This window comes from Hippichthys cyanospilos, chromosome 5 (assembly GCF_059441005.1).
Source record: "Hippichthys cyanospilos isolate Australia breed blue-spotted pipefish chromosome 5, RoL_Hcya_1.0, whole genome shotgun sequence".
NCBI lineage: Eukaryota > Metazoa > Chordata > Actinopteri > Syngnathiformes > Syngnathidae > Hippichthys > Hippichthys cyanospilos.
Window position 1 is genome coordinate 13,983,553 of NC_142373.1, and position 25,049 is coordinate 14,008,601.

A 25,049-nucleotide genomic window follows, 5' to 3' on the forward strand; every position below is an offset into this window, starting at 1 on the left:
GGGGGGGGGGGGGTCATGTTGTCAAGCACCAGCCACTGGTATTCCACAGTGGTCTCATCAAGATTGGACACTGCTGACCCACCCCTATGGAAGCCTCACTAGCAGGACCATATCTCTTGGCTTGGAGGAATAGCAAGGAAAGATTGCGAAAAGCCTTCCAAATTTCTTGTCGCAGTTAAATCTGACTTGTTTTGAATTTTATAAGCATTCTGAGCAACATTTTGAGGTCAGCTACCAGAATGAATGACTAGCCCAACCCATAAAAACTACAAAACTGTGAATATGTATGTTGTGAAAGACACAATTGCTTGTTTACCAACGATGGAAAAACAAGGCCTCGCGAAGCACTCGTAGATGGCACCCTTGGTTTAAAGATGCAATGACAATTTAATACATTTCATACCACTAAAAGTGCCATCCTAAAACACAAAAGCTTCATGAGACTTCATTTGCCTAAGATGGGAAAAGAAAGCCTCATGAAGCACTTGTGATTTTATATATATATATATATATATATATATATATATATATATATATATATATAAATATATATTAGTTTTTTTTTGGTTTTTGCTTCTCAAGATGGCACTCTTGGGTTCAAGTTCAAACGGAACCGTCTCAAAGGGTAAAACATATCACAGGTGCTTCACGGGGCTTCGGTTTCCCATCACAGCTGTTTACAATTAACTACACATGCAGAAAGACAGACGATCTTACACGGAGACACATTTTTCACTTGACAGCAATGATTGGACTGACAAAAAAGCAAAAATGTTATTTTGCAAATTTAACCTTCAAAAGAGACAACCCTAACTTCATTGGCAACTTACACGTGTTAGTTATTTCACAAAAAGTAAAAACTAGAAAAAGTATCGCTAGGTGTAAACTAAAACCAGAACTCTGCAACTGAACGAGAATAAGAACAAAAAAATGGCTGAACATTTGCCAAAAAGGTTCCTTGCGGTCCTATGCATCTAGCCAAAATCCTCTGGTTGCTAACTAAGGCTAACATGAACGTCATTCTTTTTCTAGACGCGGTAGTTGAACATGGCTTTGGCAGTCGCACAGAGGGCTAAGGTCCCCTAAAAAAAAAAAAAGATAAATAAATTACCAAGAAAAAAATGAAAGATGCAAGCAGCCACGAAGGGGCTGTGGCACCCCCTTTTTTTATGGGCAACATCCTCCAAATGACGGTCAAACTTTGACGGCATTTGATTGGCATTGCTTAACTGCGATTGGGGTTGAAGACTTTGCAAAGTTAATTGCTGGGAGTAACCTTACAAACGGCTGCTTCGAATCAAAAATGTCTGACTTTCTGGGAGTCCTTATTGAGGGCCCCTAAAGTATATTTTTACCAGGATACATGCGCTAGGGACAGACAAAATGGTGAATTTTCACATCAGGCACGGTGAAGCCCCCCAAAACGACCCCAATTGGATCAAATCCACACATGTTTTGACTTGGTGACTTAAGGCTGCCAAAACAAGTCGGAGAGGCGCTAAATGCTTGATCCCAACCCGCTAGGCGGCCGCATTCAGCTTGCTAGCGGTAATGTTGTGACAGATGACGAACGGGAGGGGACACAGAGAAAAAGACCCGCCTCCCCCCCCGAAAAAAACCTCCACTCTCCACGTCACATTCAAAATCCAAAGTCGAAGACGATGCGATCCTCGAAGATGGCGATGAGCAGCATGATGCCGAACCCGGTCAGCATTCCCAAGTTCTGCAGGATAAAGTGTCCCAGCTGGCAGCGCTTGTGCACCTCGCTGTCGCCGTGGAGCAACTCCGGCAGCTGTCGAGAAGACCCACGAAAAAGCGGCTGAGAATGACGTCCGCAGAGACGCAAAAAAAGCGACTGTACTGGTAGGCGTGTCGGTAAAGTTTAGTCCCTCGTTTGTCCGGCCGTTGGTTATAATCAGTCCGCCTTTTTTTGAGCCAAACTAAAGTATTTGACAGTCCGTCACTGTTAATTTGACCACGCAATAAAAAAAAATACAATAAATAAAACAATACAATACAATACAATAAAAAAAAAAAGGAATTTTGTTGAACTCAATCAATGCCAGGTTTCATGTTCCAGTGAATTGGCTCTTAATTTAAAAAGGAATGCTTTAACAAGCATCCAATTCAATTTGTCAATAAATGGAATAACCCCTGTTAAAAATCACACCAACCATTGAGAACCACCGAACGCCAACATTCAATTTGTGCAGAATGTCGCAGTAGGTAGGACTGGTTTCAAAATGGCTGTCGGTCAATGAGTTTAAGAAATTCAAACCTGTTTTTTGCCGCGAGCAACCTCTAATCCCAAAACGTAAATCCGGTTGCTGTTTGAAGATTTTCTTTGCGTTGCTGATTTTTCCAGCGTGCGCATCAATAATATTTCCATGATAATACAATGATGCACAATCATCATCATCGGTTAGGTGCTGATAACAGTGATGCCCTTTAAGCCCTTCTGCATGCTGATGTAGTAGAGCAGCAAAACAAGAAAACACGGGGGGGGGGGGGGTCGTACCATATCCACCAGAGCCACGTAGAGGAACATTCCGGCGGTGATGGCGAAGATCCAGCTGGTGACATTGTGCGTGTATTGGCCCACAGCTGTGCCGATCAGCATGCCCACATAGGCCATGAGGGCTGACAGCAGATTGTACACGATGGCCTGTTTCACCGACATGCCCGCTTTCAGCAGCACCGCAAAGTCACCTGAACGCACACGCGCACACGTTTCCTTCTGCTGAATTTCTGCACAATCCGGAGTCAATTGCATATCATTATTACCTCCAAAATTATGATTGTTTGAATGAAAATAGATTCTAGAGCGTTATTGTAATATCCATAGTCATATGATCACAGTCAATGAAATTCTTATTGTGTTCACTTGCCCGAGCGAACTATATTTCACAATCGAGCAAATGATAAAGTAGGCAATAAAACAACAACAACAAACAGCAAGAGCAATCGGGGCAATAATAATGAACCACTAATAAATGAATAGACGGAGTGGAAGAAACTGTATACACATGAGAATGATGTGCAAAATATCAAGTCGTGCAAAATATGTATTTGGCAGCTTTCCTGCACTGTGCAGGATTTATAAGATGCATGTGTGCGTACGGTAAAGTGACTGGAGGTGAGGCACCTTGTTCAGAAAACAGGTAATCGAGAGATGGGAAAACGAAGCCTCATGAAACACCTTTTGTTTTGACTGTATATATTGTATTTGTGTGATTAGAAGACAATGCCTTTATTGTCATTGTACACGGGTACGCAACAAAATTAGGAGCGCTGCTCTGGTTGGTGGCTATACCTGTAAATATTGTGTGCCGGTAACTACAAAAATAAATAGAGAAGAATATGACACGTGAGGCCGAGCTCGTGGGGTCTCTGCGGATTTGGAAGCAGGAGATGAATAACAAGGAGGCGGCGACGGCGGCCTACATTTGCCCCCCCCCCCCCCCCCCCCCCCTTTCTCGGCCCCCGCCCGCCCGCATGTGACAAGTGTCCTCTTTTCCCCGTTAATTAGCACGGTGAATAAATGAGCCTGCGTTGTCAGCCGTCAATCAAGAGCCGCTCTGAACTCTGGCTTCCCGTTTTCAATTGCCGCCACGCCCACCGCCACCCTCGTCCGCCGCAATTAGAAAGCGGCCCCCGTTGCTAATTAGCTTCACCCCGGGCGGGTGTGCTAGCCTGGTTGTCGGTGTGGGTGGGTTGAGCCCACTTTTTGTCAAAACGCGCCTCGGCTTCGTTTCCACGGGCCAAATAGGGAACTAGTAGTATGCTGGAGACCATTTTTTTTTTTTTTTCAACATCTGGGTTCAGGGATTCGTTTCATGATAGTCATTCATTGCCCTCACAATATACAGGGTTGTTAAAAAAAAAAAAAAGTCAAATATAGAAAAAAAGATCCCTTACTATACATGGTCATTTTGGGGAAAAACAAAAAGAGAAAGCCTTACAATAGATACATTGTAGTTTATGCCTTAAAATGAAATAAATAAAGAAAATCTATGAAGAAGGGCAGAAAAAAATGCTTTTTTTTGTTTTAGGGGGCTTACAATTGGTTACATTTTGGAAGAAAAAAAAGGGCTAACGGTATATGGTTAGCTTTATAGGGGGTGCGTCACTACATTTTTTTAAACGTTCTTTCAAAGCTTAAATGTTTTTTTAACTTAAAAATTTAAAAGGGGGAATTCCTTAGGCGTGATATTAAAAAACTTTTTTTTTTTGGTGGGGAAATTCCTTCCGTCTTTTTTTTTTTCTTGTAAAATGTCCAACTATATATGGACAATTTTAAAAAAGCCTCATTATTCACAGTCTTTTCGGGGTAAATGAAAAAAAAAAAACGCTTCATATACACTACATATCATTTTTTTTGTCGTTAAATATTGCCTTATTTTGGGAAAAAAACTGAAAAGAAATAATCACATCAAAAAAACCAAAAACATTGAATAAATAGAATAATCTTTCTTATAGATGGTCGTTTAAATAACTTAAAAAAAAATGCCCTATAATCCCCCCCCCCCCCCAAAAAAAAGTCACTTATGAAAAAACTTCATGGTGTATTTGTCAGATGAGGAGGTGAAAAGTGCAGATTGCAGGTTAAGGCACAGCTTGGAAGAAAAATTGCCTGTGACTGAGTGGAAATGCAAATGAAGACGCAAGGCCCCTTTGCCAGTTTTGACAACAAGCACGAGGCGTCATTTGTGACGAGCCGCTCCAGCAAGACTCCAAAGTTTGGCTGCGGCTCGCGGGACCAACTTTGGATTCTCGCCAAGCATCTTTGTTTCTAACGGGGCGCGTGCGTTTGTATGCGACGGGCGCTTACCGAGTTCATGAGGTAGTTCGTGGCAGAAAACAGCCACCGAAGTGCTGATGCCTCCCGTCAGGTTTGCGCTGAACGCCGCGCCTGAAGAGCACAAAGTTCTCGGTGTCAGCCGGACCCAATGGGCAAATCTGACTCCGAATAAGTTGATGGCGGAGCTCGCAGCGAAAGCCCGTCATCTAACTTCCTGTCGCACGTCTCATTTGAACGCAAGATCAATGCAACCCACTTCCCTGGTAGTAGATGCTCCTCTACGACCGCAAAGTTGCAAAATAAGATATCGGGTTTTCTTTTCAGGATGAACTCCATGGCGACATTTCCAACTTTATTTGACCTCAGAACTTTTGAATACATGTGTCACACGATTCAAAATTTTAGTACTGCGGTTCTCAAATGGTGGTGCGTGAATAACCTAACTCTAGTTTGAAACCCAAACCTTTATGCGTAATCTATTTTTAAACCCTACGCAACTCCAGTTTGAAAACACTAACCTTATTTACTCACCCTTTGAAACCCCAAGCCTGTTTTAAAATCATATTTATGAAACCATAACCCGACTTTTTTTTCATTTTTAATGTTTTTGCAATTCTATTCTGCTCATATTCAATGAATGAATATCACATATCACGTGTAATAAGTCTTAACTGATGCGGGTTTATTGATGTTTAAATGCTCCGGAAAACAGCCTGTGTAGTACACGATTAGGGTGATGCAACGCCCAGTAATGTGTACGTGTGATTTCTCCAGCCGTGGTGTTGGATTAGGTAGGACGTCGCTAAAGGCCTAAGCAAACCTCTGAGAATACCTCACCTTTTATTCTCCCCCTAATTTGAAACTGTAATTTGTAGATTGAAACGCAACTGTGAAAGCTCAACCCTATTTTCTAACGGTTTCGAAATCCTAAGTGAGATTTGAACAGGTTTTTTTGCATGTGTCGGCAAATTTAATACGACGACAGGAATAGTACATTATATCTTTTCAAATTAAGGGCAAACAAATTGGAACATTAACCTTCTGTCGGGTTGTATTTTAGTGACTCATTTGCAAAACACTCTTTTAGCTGTATGGCAAAATTTACGCCAGACTTTTGATGCGTACGCAGTATTCGCCCGGGCCGTTAGGGGAAGTTAGGAGAGTCCTCCGATCCGTGTCTTCGGACACGTTTGTGAGCTTGCCAAGCTGAAAGGCGGGTGTCACCTATGGCCAGGCCATCGCTGAAGTTGTGCATGCCGTCGCCCATGATGACCATCCAGGCGATGCTGGCGATGCCGGCGTCCTTCATTTCCTGATCAGAGTGGCAGTTGCCGCCGTGCGAGTGGCCGTGGCCGTGGTGACGCGCCTTGTGCCCGTTGACCTTGGCGGGCGACTCCCCCGCCGGCGGGTCGGGCACCTCCGAGAGCTGCGCGTCGTCGTGCTGGTTCTCGCAGGAGACGGCGCCGCCGTCGGACTCTAAACGGAGAGGCGGCGTTACCCAAAGCGGGACTCCGAAGGCGCGACGTGGGGGCGTGAAATGCTCACCGTCGGCGGCGAGCGCTTTCAGGTGCACCCACTCCGCATCCGAGCGCCGGTTTAATTTGTGGTCCGATAATTTCCTGCCGATCTTGCCCTCTTTGCTTGCTTTTTTGGCAGCCTTCCAAGAAGAAATGCATGCGTTTGTCAGCAACAATTGAGAAGATCAGCTTCAAAAAAGACTGGGAAACCACAGAAAAAAATTGCTACAACATTCACGGCTCTTGAACCACTGGTGGTCCTACATGTCACTAGAGCCATGTTTTTGTTTGGCTTTGGGGTTTGAAAACTGACTTTGAAACCTTGATCTCCCAGCTCAAAGGCCGTGAGTTCGATTCCCTGACCACGTCGGTGTCCTTGAGCAAGACACTGATGCTCCTGAGTAGGAAAATGACTAGTTGGTGTAAAGCGCTTCAGAGTACCAAAGGTAAAAAAGTACTAAATAAGTGAAATTCTATTCACCATTTATTATCGAACCTGACTCAATTTGAAACCTCGACTCTAGTTTTGAACCCTGGCCCTAGTTTAAAAGCCTTACCTGAAACCGTGAACATGATTCAACACCCTACTTTGAAAGCCCAGATTTGCAAAGCTAAACATGATTTAACAACCTAATTTGAAACCCCAGCACTGGTTTGAAACCCTATTTTGAAATTCCAAACCTGATTTTAAACCCTATGTTGAAACCCTAATTTGGAATCCTAACAGCATTTTAAAACTCTTCTTTGAAACCCTAACTCTGGATACAACCCCCACTTTGAAATGCTAACCCAAGTTTCAAACACAACTCCCAAAACCTAAACCTTACTCTAAACCTAACCTAAAACGAAATCTTACAGCTTTTGCAAGCCTAACCCAAGTTTGGAACACTACTTTGCTTATCTTATTATCTATAGCCAGTTCTGGCCCGCAAATGGGTTTAATCCGGCCCGATAGATGATTTTGCAAAGTATAAAAATGAACAGAATTTTTTTATGTTTTAAAATTACATTAATGTGCATCAAAGTGCCTGGAAAAAAAATCAATCCTTGTTTTTTCACAATTACACTTCACATGAAAAAAAAACTAAACAAATCCTTTTCCCTGGGGCGCCCACCTTGGCATCGCCTCAAGGAGGCCCGCCCCACTATTTGGTAAACACTGTTCTAAGTAAAGTTTGGAACACAAAATACTGTATTGTTTAAAACAAGGGTTAGGATTTCAAAGTAGGGTTTGAAATTAGGGTTACTACAAACAGTCTTGACAAATTTTCTATGTTGTCAAAGACAGCGGCAACGATTCCTAAAAAAAATATTCCTAATTACCCTTTGGTCTTTGTAATGTTTGAAGATGCCCACGCAATGCTCGAAAATGAAGAGCAGGTAAACACCGGCCAATGCCGTCAGGCCCTTCCACACGCCGTCAAAGTCGCTGGCCAGATCGGCGCCGTGGCCGGCCTCGCCGTGGTCGTGCTGCCCTTGAGACTGAGCCAAAATAGAAAGGCCGTTAACGGGCACCCTTGGCACCTTTCCACGGGCAACTCACGTGTGGGAGCAGGTGAAGGAGGGCGTCGCCGCTGAGGGTGCCCACGGCCAAGGCCACCAGGAAGGTGAGGAGGAACTTGAAGCACGACTGGTTGAGGATGGGCACCAAAACCACTCCCAGCAGAGACAGCAGGCTGATGATGGTGATGGACACGAAGCCCCACACCCACGTCCACACTGGAGACGAAAAGCAGACCGCAAGCTTCCAAAGTGGACTCGGAAGAGCTCCTCTACTTGTCCCGACTACTCCAGAGGTCAAATACTCCCTTCTTAGGGGTTTTCAATCCGCAGAATGCCAAGAGCTACGGTCAAGTCCAAAGTTGTCATGTCCAAGTCAAGTATGAGTCCACAAGGTCTAAGTCCCAAGTCAAGCTTGCGCCCACAGGGTCAAAATCCAAATCAAGTACGAGTGCAAGTCACATGAGTCCACAAGGTCCGGGTCCAAGTCAAGTATGAGTCAACAAGGTTTGACGTGTGAAGTTCGAGTCCAAGTCGGACTTCACAAGCTCAGAGTTCAAGGATGGCTCAACAAGGTCCGAGTACAAGTCAAGTATGAGTCTACAAGGTCCGAGTCTAAGCAGTAAAGTCCACACTGTCGGAGTCCAGGTCTAGTGCGAGTCCAATTAGGCGTACGCGAGGTCCGAGTTGAAGTACAAGCCCGCAAGTTACTATTCTGTCAAAGTCATGTATGAGTCGGCAACGTCCAACTCTAAGTCTTGTTTGAGTCCACGTGGTCAGAAAGTCAAGTACGAGTCAAGTTAGGGTTCGCAGGTCCAGCGTCTAAGTAGCAGTCCACGGGGTCTGAGTCCAAGTTAAGTAGGACTCCTTGAGGCCCAAGATACTTTTTCAAAAATACAGTTGAACTCCATCGACCGACTAAAAAGAAGATCAAACCGCCGAGTCCCAGGCAACAAAAATTTGCCAGAAGACGGACTTCGCTAGTACAGCCCTGCGAGAAACTTTGAAATGACATTTCAGCAGAAAGCCACTTCATTTTTATTAGGGTGTGCGTTCAACGCCATTGATGGAAGACACGAGGCGGAGCGGCGTGATAAAAAGCTACGCTATCATTTAAACTGTCAAAACAGCAAGGCCGAAGTAAAAAAAAAGTTGCCCGCTTTCTGGTCACGGAGGACAAAATGCTTAATGCAGTATGAAATTCAATGTCACACAAGTGCTGCCGCTGTTTGCTAAAGCAAAGCCGGATCCTTCACCGCTGACATTTGGCTAGCGGCTTTTATTGACGGACTGTAATACGCACGCGCGCCTGCTACCAGATTTCACTGAGTAGCAAGTGGCAGAAGGCTAAAATTTTCATGAGTTGTTTATTGTTGTCTCGTCTCTGTCCGATATTGTAAAATTACTTCACCGGCATGCTGATTCCTTCAGCGTTTTGGCTTCTGCAGCACTCTGAAATTCCGAAGGGTTTCAGATTCATTTAGGGTTTGAAGTAGAATTCGAATTCAAGTCAAATTTGAGTTAGGGTTTCAAAGCTGGGTTGTAAGCAGGGGTTAGGATTTCAAATTTGGGTTTGAACGAAAGTTAAGGTTTCAAATTCAGGAGGTGATGACCCCAGGGAAACTTTTGTCAAGTTTAACTTCCATAAAATAAAAAAGAATTGTCATAATGTTTTTTTTTAGTTTCAGGCACTTTGATTCACTTTTTTTTTCTGTTTTAGACTAAGCTGGAACCCGTATAAAAGCCGTAAAAAAAAATTAACAGTTGTTGAAAGTTGATTTATAGATTGTTGAAGTTGTTTATAGATTAATATTTATAGCTTTTATATTGCTTTTTTCTTTTGTTAAGGTTTTATGGATAATTATCGTATTTATAGCGCATCGAGTGGGGGGATTTGTCAAAATATAACTGAGAAGCACTGGACTAGGGTTAGGGATTCAAATAGGCGTTTTAAAGAAGGGAAGAGGGTTTTAGGTTAAGGTACTTCATCTCGCTCGTTAGCCACGCTGGCCGTGTCACAACAGTCCATTTTTACAGTTATGTTTTTTTTTTTCTTTTGACTGCGCCTAAGCTGAATGCTTTCATAATTGTTGCATCAGGCCGAGCGAAAAGGAGGCTGACAGTTGATCTGCGTCTCCATCTGGTTACCTGCATGTGGCGGCTTATTTATTCTTATTTATTTTTGAGGCGGACGGCGTCTTACAGCAGAGCCACCGGTCCGCATCCTCTCGCCAATTAAGACACTCCCGCGGGCCGCGTCAAGGAAAAATGGCGTGGGGTGTTACTTATGAGCTCCTAATTGGCACGCCGGCAAAAGGGGAGGGGCATTGCGGGAGTGGGAAGGTAGCCTGCAGATATCTGCAGGAGGTAAACGGTAGAAGTCTCCCACGGCGAACGGCGATGGCGCTCAAGCCAGCGAATCCGCTTTGACCGCTAACAAGGCACTCTTCTTGCTCTTTCCGCTCCTCCGTGCCGTCTTCCTTGTGTATACGTCAGTCACGACGTACAGATGCGCTTTTCTATATCGGACGTATTCTTACGGTAATGGCGGTATTGGGATGAGCGAGACTAGGGACGGTCAGTTGGCTGCGTTAGCTGCAGCTAACGAGCCGCTCGTGCAAGCCTAGGTTGCTACCCCATTCCCCCCCCCCCGAAAAAAGAAGCGAGCAGACTGAAGCAGCGTCCGAGTCCATCTTTGTTCATATTACGGTAGCTTCCAAGAAGGAAGTGCTTAGAGGTTGTGAGGCCGTTAGCCCCGTTACATGGCAACCTAGAGTGGAGCCCGCAGCTGAGCAAACAAAATAATGAGGAGTTTACGTTGATTTCTTCAACGTTCCCTAGCACACTTTAATGCTACTCCCGCGGCGCGGAAACGGCGGGCTCCCTCTCTCACTTGTGCGCCCACTCGCTCACCTGCAAGCCACACAACAGGAGGCAGGCACCATACCTGCAACTAATAGAAAACTTACAAGAAAATACGAAGAAATGGCAAAGAGACGTATTCTGTTTTGCTAAAGTTTTATATTGTCACCAAATTGGTACGTTGTAACTCCAATCCATATCTTTGTTTTTTAGAAGAATTATGAGAAGTTATTTTATCTACTGCAAAAAAAAAAAAAAAATAAGGGTAAAGTTAGGTGATTGTGTTCCCTCGTTATAACACACTTTAGCAACCTCGCTGTTATTTTTTTTTTTATGTTTTTTTTTTTTTTTTAACCGCATGGACACGTGTTGTGTTCTGGGTCCTAATTGGCTTAGGGGCTGTAGGCCAGGACTGGGAAAGGTCACTAGAAAACTGAGATACGCAAAAGCGGGTCAATATTAACGACTATTTCTTGTTAAAACTGTCTTTCTTTTTTTAAAGAGTTAAATGTTAATATTGACCCTGATAATCCAAATGAATGAAGAAAACTGTTCACTGTTCCACCGAGCCGCCCTACTGATATCATATTTATAATTTATAATAATTTATCATATTTATAATGAACTTATAATTATAATATAATTATTATAAAATAATAATAAATTTATAATATTTATAATAAACAAAAAAAACATGTAATGCACAAAAAAATACTGTAAATATACAAACGTAAAATATATATTTAAATAATAAAAATACATGAATTATTTTGAAACGAATTGAAAAGCATATAAAATAAAATCATACTGGCAACGAAAACAATAAAAGAAAAAAAATAACAATATACATATGTATAACATGACAAAACTCATGTATAGCAAAAACAAACTGCAAATGAAAACAAATACTATATAACAAACACAAAAAAAAACAAAGAATAAAGAAAAAAATTCAACCTCTACATTGCAAATTTCACTTGTTGCGGGCGTTTTTTGGAACGAAACCCCTGCTAAAGACATTATCATAAAGAGTGCAATTTGCAGGCAACTTTATGGCTTGATGAACATTGTTCTACATCCTGTAACTAATTAACTCAAAACACTGTCATATCATCATCGTCACGGGCAGTAAAGACAAAGAAAACACACAAAATGCTGCGTTTTGAAGTACTGTACTCCAGAATATTCTGCCGCCATGTGTTTTAGTAAATCGCTGACAAAAACAGCTTTTATGCATTGAGATTGTGCGACAATTGAAGAAATACTCCATTTTCCTTTTCATCACAGAGGGAAAAGATGACGGAGTATTGTTTTCATTGTAATATACTATGCGGTTTCCACAATTTTACTCAAGTACAAACTTTGTTGAAAACTGTTGAAGGATTTAATTAATTATAGGAAATCTTGTGATTCATTAGTTAAAAAATGTAACCGTTTGACCACCGTTATAGCAATAAGTATTCCTCAAGCATCAGCATACGTTTTTTACTGTTCCTTGTGACCACGAGTTATTGAACAAAACAACCTTTCACTTCGACAGTATATGAGGATTCTTTGTGAAGCTATATTGGGACAATTTGACAGTCTGTTCATCATAAATACGTCTTTGTTTTAGCTTTGCTCCCTTCTTGACCGCTAGATTGCTCTGGTAGACTTTGAAGCTTCAAATGCGACGGTACCTCAACTTAGGAACATCTCTCGTTACGAAAAATTCTGATTACGAAATGCCTCTTCGGAACAATACAGTCTCATGTTAAGGAGGATGATTCAGGATACAAAAAGGCAAAAATTTAGGGAACGAAAATATACGATAACTTAACGTTTGTTTGGTTTTTTAAATTTTGAGTGTGAAACTCCGGCATGTTTGTGTAGTCTGTCAATTGCGTCAGTGACATGTTGCATTGTATATTGCTGCTGCCAAGAATTGTGGGTAATTATTTTTGGGAGTAACTCCTGCTCTAGTTTCTTATCAAGGTTGTCTCCAGGCACTTTTCCTGAGCATTAGCAGAAACCGGAGGATCCTACTTTGGCTTCATCTCGCTTGATAGGACAGAAAGCAAATTTCCTCGTGAAAATCGAGAATCCAGAGCCTCAAGATCGTTAACCAGAAGTTACTTGTATTCAAACCCGGATATTGTAAGCGAACGACTTGATCAGATTTGACCTCGTGACACAATTGCCCCCCAAAGGAGCTGTTATCTTCCTTTTCATCTCCACGAGTGACGCCATCAGACAGGAGGCTCACGTGCCTCCTGTGTGATCCTTAATCTCCTTTATGGCACCCTTTTTAATTAGTAACAGGGCTTCCTTCGATAACTCGTACTTGTGACGTGGGTTTTTTTTTCCTGAAAGCGAGAAAGCCAAAAAACGGATTTGATGTCAAAAGGTTAAAACCGCTTCACAGTTGAGAGGATAAAATAGCGCTGAGGTCAAGTTGATAGACACCGAAAGCATTGCGCTGCGTTTTGAGAGCAGACTTCTCCTGCCCTTCATATTCCGAGTAAGCGCACTCCAAACCAAAGGGTGTGCTAGCACTAGCGGCGCCGTGCTTCAGTGGAATTCTCCAGACTGATCTGAGCATTTTCATATTGGGGCTTTTGCCCCGAGCCACGTGGACGAGGACTTCGGCTCTTACCGGAACTGACGTCGTCGAGGGCTTTCATCTGGTGGTAATGGCGGATGCAAACGCGGCTGTCGATCTGGTACAGCAGGGCCGGGCACAAATAGGTGAATTGGCTGGGCGAGATGAGCGAATCGGGACTCAGCCCGTAGTGGTTGAGCAGCTGGGTCAGATTCAGACACTGGAACGGGAGACGGGGAAAATTCACTTGCCAATTTTGAGCCAACTCCAGGTTCAAAAAGACTTCAAGAGTTTAAAATCTGACTTCGAATATTTTGAAGCCAGAATGAAATTGATAATCCTTAGCATAATATTACTGCTTTCTACTACTTCTGCAAATAAAGTCAGATTCTGAGAATAAAACGAAAATTCTCGATTTAATTCTGTCCTTAAGAATGTAAGAATTCTCACTTCAACGGGAAAATTCTCACTTTATTCTCAGAATTATTCTACTCTCTTCAAAATTCTCACTTTACATTCAGATTTGACAGTCAGAATTTGAACTTAAAAACAAGGATTCCAACTTTAAAGTCAGAATTTTGAGGAAAAAAAAACAAATTCGCGGATTAAGAATATTTCATTGATCGCCGTACCTCCTCATGCTGGTGAGTCAAGCCACCTGCATGTCCATTCAGAAGTGGGCTCGGAACTGTGGCGGTTTCGGGCTCACCCGGCGCTTCTCGTTTGTCTTTATGAGAATTGACGTGGTCATGATGGACGCCGTTTCGGCGCTCGTGGTTTTCGGACAGCGTTGCGGTTGACGAGAGGGTCTTGTTTTGTTCTCGTTGTCCTCGGACCCTGCCCGGCTTCCTGGGCCTCTTGGGTTTGGTGTCTGCGGGTGCAGGAGAGGACGGCAGGTCCATCTGGGCGGAAGACGAACGCTCAAGGTCGCTGGGGGGAAAACCTGCGCCGGTTTGACTACTTTGGGAATGTCCGTGGTCCTCTTCGGAGTCATCGTGATCATGCTCCGTTTTGTGCTCATGATTGTGGTCATGATGGTGTTTATGGGCGTGCTCTCTCGAGCCGGGAGGCGTGATGGCGGCGGGGGCGGCGGTGCGCCCGCCGCACCGCGTGGGACCTTGTTCCGCGTGCGGTCGGTGGACGTCGGGTTCGCGACGTTCGTGGCCGTGGGCGTCGCCGTGCGTGTGGAGGCCCTCCTGTACGTCAAGAATGTCCAGATGAGCCACGTGGTCGTGGCCCAGCTCGTCGTGATCCACGTCCACCACTTTGATTTGGCCCAGACCCAGGCTGACCAGGAGGCTCTGAAATCCTTGGAAATCAAGGCGGTCTCTGCGGCCGTAGCGGCGGAACAACTGCTGGATGTAGAAGTGCTGCTCTTCCTCTAAGGAAGCCCCCAGAGGATGAGCGGACTCGGCGGTGGGAGACTGGGAAATCTGAACCTGGCTTTGGTTGTGGTTGGCGTGGTGACGGCGATGCTGCTGGTGGTGGCCGTCGCCGTGACAGTGGCTGGACTGATGGTAGAGGAAGGTCAGCACACACAGGAAACAAAATCTGGTGTGCGCGTGGACTCGCATTGTGCCCAACTTGTGGATCCCCTGCAAAACCATGAAAAAAAAAAAATTGATTCGGATACAAATGCTGTCAATATCCATAGGGTATGAATATTACTTTATTATTTATGCTGTCTTCTTAATACCAGCAATCGTCTTGTAGTTCAGCTTTTCCCGTTGTGTCCTAGCTAGAACGACAGCTAGCTAGCGGAATTGGATTTCTAGTGCTAGACGGCGAGAGGAATTCGATTTTTAAATACGTTTGAATTTCCATTCATTTATGGAAATGGGAAATGACCTCAGATTGACAATGCAGAACATGCAATCATACGATTCGGTTACAAGCTTGATCCATAACAACAAAAAAGAAGGCAACGATGTTGAGAAAATGATTCCCAATTAAGAGCAAATGTTTGCAAATGTGTTATTTTGATTCAACACCAAGATGAAAATTATGTGACATAATTTTCCATTGTCCCTAAAATATACATGAGTTTTGGAATAGTAAAATGCAGAACACCAATGAAACACGTTGTGTTAATAACAGAAAAGATGCAAAACAGAGGAAAAGCTATGAAATACGAAGGCAATATTCAAAGTGTCGACATAGCTATCTTGCTCTGAAATTCCATATCTAATAAGCGAGACAAGCCTCGTGGACCGCAATCCAGCGCTGAGTGAATTGAGTAACAGATTGCTGGTTCTCCCCACTGCCAAAAAGCCCCAAGCAGCAATATCATCGGAGTCAAATGATCCTCATAAGGTCTCCTGTCAAGCCTGGGGGGGAAGCCGAGGCAAGAATGCTGAAGACTTACAAATCGGATGTTGGATGAGCGTTATTGCTGCCACGCAGCAAAGAATTAAAACGTTGCTTTTTCTCTGGGCGAATAACAGTAATAAATAATCCAATAGGACATTTTGATTTTTTTTTACATTCATATAAAAAGGCAATATTAACAAGAATAAAACAAGAGAAGACCAGATCTTCCACTTTTTGCTCCTTTTGATATACAAATATATTTTACATTCAAATAACCCTTTCAGAAATACTCTCATTGTAATTTTACAGTACCTTTTACGCTTATATGGCAAAATACATCAAGTCTACAGAACCTAATTTCTGTATGATGCTTCAAAGAAACTTTTATTATGAAAAATTATGCAAATCAAATATACGTTTTAAAATCTTTAGTATACCATTCCTGAACTCCAACTGGTTTTTGAGCAGAAATATTTTTTTGTGTGCTATATAGGGTTAAATATGACAACCATTCAAGTACTAGTAAGCAAATACATGACAAGAATTAATATATTTATAACTTCATTGATTGCACCACACCAGTGCTTCTCAAATAGTGGGGTAGGGGTGGGGTGGCCCAGGGGGGTGCCCCAGGGAAAAGGCTTTGTTTTTGGCTTGTAAAGTATAATTGCAATAAAATAAGATTTTTTTTTTCCAGGCACTTTGATGCATTTGGTTATTTCTTTCTGTTTTAGACTAAGCTGTAACCCAACACTGTAAAAAAAAAAAATAGTTGTTGAAAGTTGATTGATATTTCTTTTGTTTTGTTTTGTTAATGTTAAAAGGATAAAAGTGTAGATATACTTACACAATTTTTATAGATAATAATCTTCGTTTTTTTTGTTTTTTTTAACATGCACTGTTAACCTCAGCCATTGGTGGTGAATAGGTAGCAGGCCAGCCCGTATAAATTAAAAATAAAAATGTAAGTAACATCTATTGAGAGGGAACAAATGCGATGTTATTAATTTTACTTTTTAAATGAAATCGTCTAATTAATCTGTATTTTTTCGTCTGCCAAAAGTAGGCATTGTTTAGGCCCTACCATTAACAAGAAAGTGACAATGTCAGACGGTATCAGGCAGGCCTTGACGTAATTTACATGTGAGTTTATTTTATGCTCTATTCACAGATCTCAGATAAGCAATTCAAGCAGTTGGAATGACAGGAAAGCAAAAGCAAAACACATATTGCTATTCTTTTGTCAATTTTCAATATATGTATAGAGAGGATGGATATTTCCACACATTGTTCCCATTTTATACATTGTCCAGGTTCTAAATGGTCAAATAGAAATTAAAAAAAAAAAAAAAGATGATGAAGTAAAGGGAAGAGGAGCAACTTACTTCTTCAGGCCGTTGAATGAGTGGTGTGAAATTACAAGCGAGTGAAGGTTCCGCATTAAGTGTGGTCACAAACCTACTTCGCGGCTGTCGATTGTGTTTATAAACACGAGACGGCGGTGACCTCTGAACCTCACCGCTGATAGGCTCGGTTAAAACCGAGTCCTATTTTAAGCTCACACCCTCGATCTACTCACACAGCCTGACTGTGTTTTCTTGATTACAACTGTCTTGATAACTCAGGGAAAAGAACATGGAAAAGTCCAGAGGCCAAACATTTCATTAATATGGCTATGCGTGAGCCCAGAATATGAAAATAATCATTGAAAAAAACACACACAGGGAAGAAAATTACGTGAAAAAAAAACATACCACAATTCCATGGATAATATAATATAACCAAAATATCCAACCTCAATTTTTTTTTCTTCAAACTAACATTTCCTACGCATCCTCTCACTAAATACGGCATTTTGATTAATATCGCGTTTGTGGAATATGAATTAGGCAGCAAAATCCAGCAGTTTTTATCCATCTAAGAAAGCGGCCGTTTTGCCACTTTGACGACTGTAAATGACATGACAGTAGCTCAGGTTTCGACCAATCACAGAAGATCTGTTTTCGGAGTCGGCTCATGTGACGTTCTAAAGCTGAGCCGTGATTGGCCGTTACCCAAGCCCTGAGGAAAAGTCCTTTTTTTTCTGCTTTATTGATATTCCACAAACACTAAATGTTTAATCTGAACATCTTGGAGTTCAGCTGCACAGAACATGTTATTGTCAAGAAATATTTTGGGGTTGATTTCCCCTTTAGATTCGGCTTCTGTCCTAAATTGAAGAATTGGATTGGATTGCTTTTCATTTCTATGCAATTATCAAAAAAGACACACTATTTAAAATTGGCAGGGCAATAACTTAAGTAAACTAACATTCCGTTCTTTGTTTGGTCCATAACATTTGAAAAAATAATTAAAGTAAATATAGTACAGTCAAGTAAAAGCAAGACGTTTGCAGTTTTTTGACTAATCACAAACCACAAATCTCAACATGAATATCAAAAGTAGCGATTCTTTTGATAATTGATTACTTGTCAATTAATCGATTGAAGGCTTTACTTGAGAGTCCTGTTCTAATGTTGCTTTAAAAACAATCATTTGGTCACTCACCTGAATAAATGTTCTCCTGCTTGGTACCGCCAGTACTGATGCTGCTATTTGAGGAGCCTTTTCCACCTCCAAAACGCACTATGAAAAAAAAAAATGTTCAATATAGTGACCGACTGCCTCAAATTAAAGCAAATTTAGAGCTACCCAAGTGTTTCTTTTTTTTTTTTTTACTCCTTTGAGTCATTAGCTAACATAGACATGATTCTTTTTAAACCTCTCTCTTTTTGTTGTTTATTTTTTAGCAGCCCACTAGCAAGCGTGACATCTCCAAATGAGGCCGCAGCTCACTTGCTAAGACAGCTAACATCTTTGTTAACATCCGCTACATAACAAAAAGAAAGAAATCATTTAACCTGCAAACCAACGTTTGTATCATGTCCATTCATCAAGAAAAAAAGACTTTAGGCTAGGTTTCAAGCTACGTTTTCCCATAAACACATCAAAAATACTAAATTTAATAAACATAAACACGAAATTAAAAAATTGAATAAAAATAAAGCATATATAAAAATATGACCGTTTATATCGTACAAAATATAAAATCTGCCCAGTGACACAACTGAATGGCTATTTGATTCGCTTGTCCCGTAATAGATTTCTGAGATGGGTGCTCAGGATGTTAAATCAAATAAAAATGGATGGACCATTTCCCCATTCATTTAACACATCTTCAGGTGGTTAAATGTATAGCAGTAAAAGAAAGCGTTTGCAACGCTATTTAAGACTGGCAATGGCCTTCCGCGCGTCAATTCCGGGTCACTGATGACAGCAGGATTCCTGTTATTTCTCTCACAAGGGAAAAATAGCCGATGCTCAAACCCTAAGCTGCTTCATATGAGTCTCACATGACCAATTTTTTTTTTTCTCATGTGGGAATCAGCCATATATCTGCTGGAAAATGGAACAGGAAACATAAAAAATATGAATGGCATGCAATTTGGCTTTGCATTTCAAACATACAAATGTGTAAATGTAAAAAGGAATTTAAAGCACTTTTGGACTTTTTGCAATTCACGAGAGGGTAAATGAACTTATTTCAGCAACTTATTTCAAAATTTCAATAGTGCAGGTGCACTGACTCATGTGATGTTTTGTCATTTCATTATCATCCTTACAAATAACAAAAACATTGTGGGATTAGAGTACATTAAGGATAAAGTGAATTTCAATACAGGAACAATCTGTTTCACGTTTTGAGTTGAGATATTGAAATAAGTTCACGTTTCTAGGGATGCTTAATACCACTTTATTTTTACACAATCACTACTCAGACACAAATTTAGTTCCATCCTGAATCCTGAGTACGTTTAGTTAGGTCTGCTTTATATGGCCCCAAAATTAAATCATAATCAAAGTGATAAACTCAACAACTATTTGTCTGAAAGAAAAAGGATTTATAAGAAAATAGTATTTAAATCATGTCCAAAACAGTCAGACAAGTGATTTTTCATGAAAACGTATTCATAGCTTGTGCAAATAAAGGTCTTCATATTCCCCATTTAGCAATTTTTTAAATGGCCAAATTTATTTGATTTTTTTGTAACAACAATGCCAGATAACATTAGAGCAAGACCTACATATCCTGATTTCGCAAGAAAACTGTAAAAAATTTATATCAAATTTCTATATTTCAAATGTATTGTTCCCGATTCTAAAACAACAACTACTGGTATCGGATGCTGTGGGTATAAAACCTTAAAATAAGACTGGAGTCGGCACTGGTACTGATTGGTACTCGCCCATCCTTATTCTTAATTACTGAGATGCACTGGTAGTAAAGTTTTTTCAAACACTCTTAGCTTAACGAGTTTCAGATTTGTAAACCATACCAAAATGCAAAAGAAACAAAATTGAGAAAAAAAACAACAACTTTGCTTTGTTATATGAGAGAATAACAGCCTTATGGTGTCCAAATTGCAAACACTGTCCCAAAGGTTTAGAGCCCATGTATTTAAAAAAAAAAGTTAAGCAAATGCTACAGTAAATTTTTGCTATTTCAATTTGGCCAGAAATAAAAGCAAGCAAACACTATAACTATAATTTGTGTTTAAAAAAAAAAAAAAACTACAGAAAGTGGTCCTTACCTCTTGTCAAAACAGCGCAACTAAATGTACAGCCTTGAGCCCAAGGTAAGCCCAAGAAATGCTTTCAAGTCCACAAGCTCAACTTATTTGTATTGGACGTTGGGAGGCACAAAGTGTGTGTAGGTGTGTGTGCGCGCGCCTGTGTGTGTGTGTGCGTTTGGGATACAACATGACCAGCTACAGGAGAAACTCAAATCAAATACATTTTGTGTGACATGTATTACGCAGGTAATGTTTACGCGAACGTAACTTATTAAAAAATAATGTCTTTTCATTTTAGTGCAGTTGAATGTACCTTGTTGATGGAAAAGAGCGCCATATTTGTGCACATTTTAGCCGGCTAATAAGCATGGATCAGTCAGAGAACGCTATGCGGACAGCGTAGCGATGCCTTTGTTTTTACTTTGTCGTGCTAGCATAAAGGAAGTTCGCAAACTTGGATGCTGGACCGAGCTCTTTTGAACTCCTCCAGGGTTCATTTAAGGTCGCCAGAGGTCGCCACAAAATGGCCAGATGTTGCTATTGTCGCAACCGAAATACACTTCTGCATATTCATCCATAGCTAAGGTACAGAGGTTCATATTTTACCCCATCAAAGTGTAGTTCAAACAAAAGTGTCGTCGACGCGCCGTTGGGTGAAAACAAATGTTCTAATTCTCAAAGGGACTCTGTTACATGACTGTCATATTACACTCCATGAGTTGGATTAAAGTGTGGGAACGTGGCAGCCTGGTCATATGTTTACTCGATAGCTCAGCCATCGTGACCTTCAGTGAGCCAGGGCAGCACAATACTTGGCAATACAGTGGCTGCGCCTTGACTTACACATCAAATTTGTTAGGAGACACTGTTCGTAGCTCCAATCACATTTGAAAATGAATGCAAGTCCCGCCGATCCATTGCAGGGCACATAAAACAACAACAAATATCAGATGCATTATTTTTTTGCAGTCCAGTCAATACATGGACCCATCTCTACCATCGTTAGTCAAAAACCTTGCCCAAGGCAAGTAATAATCATGCCTCCATCATCTTTAACCAAAAGCCAAAGCTAAACTTTACAGTCACGCAAAATAAACACGAAACCCAAGCCGTAAATCATTCATCAACGCGGATGGCGTATGTTCGTTTTATTTGTTCCATTGGCAGAAGACTGCAATAAGCAATCATGCCCACTAGGTGGCATACATGTAAACGTGTTCTGGAGTTCTTCTTTCCGAAAACATTGACAGAACCGGTTGCATAAAACAAAGTACACAATTTGAACACAAGTAATTTGTCACAACAACAATCTTTGCTCATCAATGTTCAGCCACATGCAAAAATCAAAACAACACAAAAATCTCTTATTAGCACTGTCAAAGGACACAGGTGGGGGCGATTGAAAAAACAGATTAACACGATGGAAAAAAATCTACTGCTCAGTCGGTCTTAATCCGCAATTTTTTAAAATCTTTTCCTCCTTTGCAAGTCCGTCAGCAAACTTTGTCAGTACTGGCAAACTGCTCACCACTGCAACATTTTTGTTGTTATCCTCCATCTTTTTTTATGCTCAAATAGCCATTATCCTTAAAGTCTTGCTGCAACATCCATGCTGGTTTTGTTAGACTAGCTATGTGGTTTTGCATTGCGTATAAGCATTAGGCGACCACACTCTTGTCAAACACTTGTTAAATACACGTTAAAATTCCTTATTTGTAAAATCGAGTAAAATCAGAATCATCCAGACTGACTAAAAAAACAAAACAAAACAAAACTGAGAAATCTCTCTTTGGGCCATATCACCCAAATAAAAACCACAACAATAACATTTCCACTCTCTGGATTACGTATATGGACTACATGAAAACAACAAGCAGTTCTAAACTCACAAAGCCTCTCAATGTACCAGGATAATAACCCTAAACTTTACTCGGGAGCTCTATTTAGATTGCAATATCAAAGCTGCACTGGTATGTAAAAGCTGGAAATAGGGTTTGGCGTCACACTTTATATCTTTCCAGAAGGAACTTAACTGGTATAGCACTCAAGTCTTTAATATGGAAAAACAAAACAACTTTGAAGACAAATCCATTGCTCCCTTAAAACGATGAGATAGACCCAATTTTTTTTTTTTTTTAGCGCCAATACCAATTACCAACATTCTGAGGCTATGTACTTATTTTCAGTAAAAGGCCATTTTGGTTTGAAACCGCCATTTGACAAATTCCAGTGCTCATCCTTTGACTAGCTCTTATGATGAAATTTTCCTTGAAGCATATATTCCAAGCAATTTATTTGTGTACTTAAAATGATGTTACGATGTACTTTTGAAGTAGCAGGTTAAATATGATGTTCTCACTTTAATACTAGAGCAGCTTTTGTTGATTTTTAGGGCAAGGCACCAAACCGACTGTTGTTTTATGTTACACATTTAAACACCGCGAGCACAGGGAAACAGCAAAGTGGGTAATATCACTTTAGAGCATGTTTATGCTTTGTGAACATATGGCTCTTTTTTTTTTTTTGCGCTGCTAAAGTGCTGGAATTATTTGTCCTTTTTAGCATAACTGCAGGCTCTTGGCGGAAAGCAAACATCTGAAGGGGCTACAAGTATATAACTCTTGACATAGTATTTACAATATACAACATTCATTTTGAGGTGCTTTCAAATTGGACCTCTCGAGTGGATAATTCATAAAAAAGGTCTTCTTTTTGCATTACTAGACACGACAAGTACAGGAGTCCGTACAATCCTTCTTTTCAGCAAATGGAATTCATATTGACTTTGAAAGTGCGTGGCTTTAAATGCGGGCGGGGCCTGGCCTAGCGAGTGACGTGAGAGTCGGCATTCCCGACGCAGTTTAATTCTTCAGCAGTAGTTTTGAAAAGGGGGTACGAGTGGGTGTATCTGAAGGCACTGCTGGGGAAACGTGAGATTTTTATGGTTTCTGAAGGTATCAGCAATTCTAATTGAATGCTTTTTAAGGCCATGACAGCAACAGTACAGTAGTCGTTTTAAATTAAGAGCCAATTAATTAGAACATGAAGCATCTCATAACTAAATTGTTATAGTGGCTCCTTTGTAAAACATACATCTTCTGTTTTATATGGCTACAAATTGTCATTAGTGGCATCATTTTATTTTTATTTTTTTTGGCAGACATACCAGAATTACATGCAGTATGACGTTCCGCAATCTATATAATCAATATATATATATAAATGCACCTAGAGATACCGCTACAAATGTAGTTCTGAAGTTGAATGAATGGGAAAAAAAGGTTAATAATCAATTGCATTTTCATCTATTTCAATGGGAAAAAAATGATTTTCAATACAAACACTTAGAATAAGACAGAACCACAGAACAAAAGAAACCAAAATCTCAAGGGACCACCTTTTTAGCTTGAACAGTAAACTTTAAAAGACTGGGGGTGCTGCAAATAGGTGAGTAATGAACAGCAAATATGCGCGGATTAGGCCTCCAACTTGGACCAGCGCAAATGAGAAAAACTGATTTCAACCAACCGACAATAAGATTTAACAGCGATGCTAATCACATTAGCATGGACATAAGCATACAATTAACATTTTTGATTAATCATAAACAGTCTATCTGTAATCTGGGATTTTGCTCCTGGATTGTTTGTTCATATAAATTCTGACGTAGACGGACGACGAGTCGGAATTCAGCAAAACTGAACCACCCTTTTAGTAGGTTCAATGGTGGTACAGAGCTGCTTTCACAATACCAAAACTTATAATAGCGTTTTGTTTTTGACTCATGAAAGAAAACCAGATTGCACCATATCGCTGATGTTAAGATTGCCAGCACACCATCATGTCCTTTTGAACCTAGTCAATTTTTAATGCGTTGCCAACTAATTATACATTTGCAAAAGCATTGAACGCACACACGCACAAACACGGCGTGCTAACTAGAAAACCCATTATGTATTGCATTTTCATCACATGGTTAGGTGAACTCAAAGCCTTTTATTGATAACAATTTCGGTGAAAAGCTACTTAATGCGGTTTATTTTTTGAAAAGTACAACGCTTTCTAGACTAATAGCGTGTTGAAAACCAACAACTTTATAATTGGATTTGTCAGTTATTGCGGAATGTCAGATGGATAAAATTCACGTCTAAAAATTTGGAGTTCATGTGCATGCACGTGATTTTACATGCTCATACAGCCCTAATGAATTACTGTATTATCGGGGTTCGTAATTGTAGTTTTAGTTCGCCAAGCTCGTGAATGATCTAATGAATTGAGCACGTGTAATTCCAAGCGTCGGTGCGGCCCATAATAGAACAAGCAGGATTTAACTAGCGTACCATGCCAATGACTACTTTATTTCCAGTCTCGAAAACAAGATGCGCAATCCGTGTCCATTCGTGGCCAAGTCAACGAAATATCACAAAAGATGCTGACAATTGATTGCACGTTGCTCGGTTCGCCGCACGTGGCGAGGATAAACACGCGACAAGCTCTCGTTAAAAACAAGAGATCGTCGATATTAAGTGTTCAGATTGAGACAAAAATGACGAATCGGTATGGCCGAAAACCGAAATGACTCGACGCAGCATCTTTATTTACGTCGGTGAGGAGCTCGTAAAAAGCCAAGCAACAAGAGCTAGCAGATGAGCACACAGGAAATGTGTCGAGCAGACACACAAGGAAATGCTTGCGGTGGTGAAATATTTGCTCGTTGCGGTTCAACAAGTGGCAAAAATCAGCGGGCGCGCAAGATTGAGCGCTCGTGTCCATGTTGTGGGAGTGAATGAAGAGTAAATGCGTTTTTTTGATGTCGTTACCTCACTCGAGTGCCGTGTGCAGCTCCTCTCCGCTCGGTACCAAAA

At 41.0% G+C, this 25,049-nt stretch overlaps 1 protein-coding gene across 2 annotated transcripts; it reads right to left on the reverse strand.

Moving 5' to 3' along the window:
• On the reverse strand, positions 1–25,049 carry slc39a10 (solute carrier family 39 member 10). 2 transcript variants are annotated; one of them, XM_088416054.1, is made up of 11 exons: positions 25,005–25,049; positions 18,119–18,196; positions 13,894–14,856; positions 13,316–13,481; positions 7,862–8,037; positions 7,642–7,800; positions 6,347–6,458; positions 6,026–6,277; positions 4,832–4,912; positions 2,519–2,709; positions 1–1,792 (listed from the first exon to the last, which is right to left on the reverse strand). In XM_088416054.1, the coding sequence occupies exons 3-11, from the start codon at positions 14,833–14,835 to the stop codon at positions 1,640–1,642; spliced, it is 2,232 nt and encodes a 743-aa protein (XP_088272180.1). In that variant the 5' UTR covers positions 14,836–14,856; positions 18,119–18,196; positions 25,005–25,049; the 3' UTR covers positions 1–1,639. The 2 variants fall into 2 exon arrangements, with proteins under 2 accessions (XP_088272180.1, XP_088272179.1); XM_088416053.1 differs by lacking the exon at positions 25,005–25,049 and adding an exon at positions 20,203–20,270.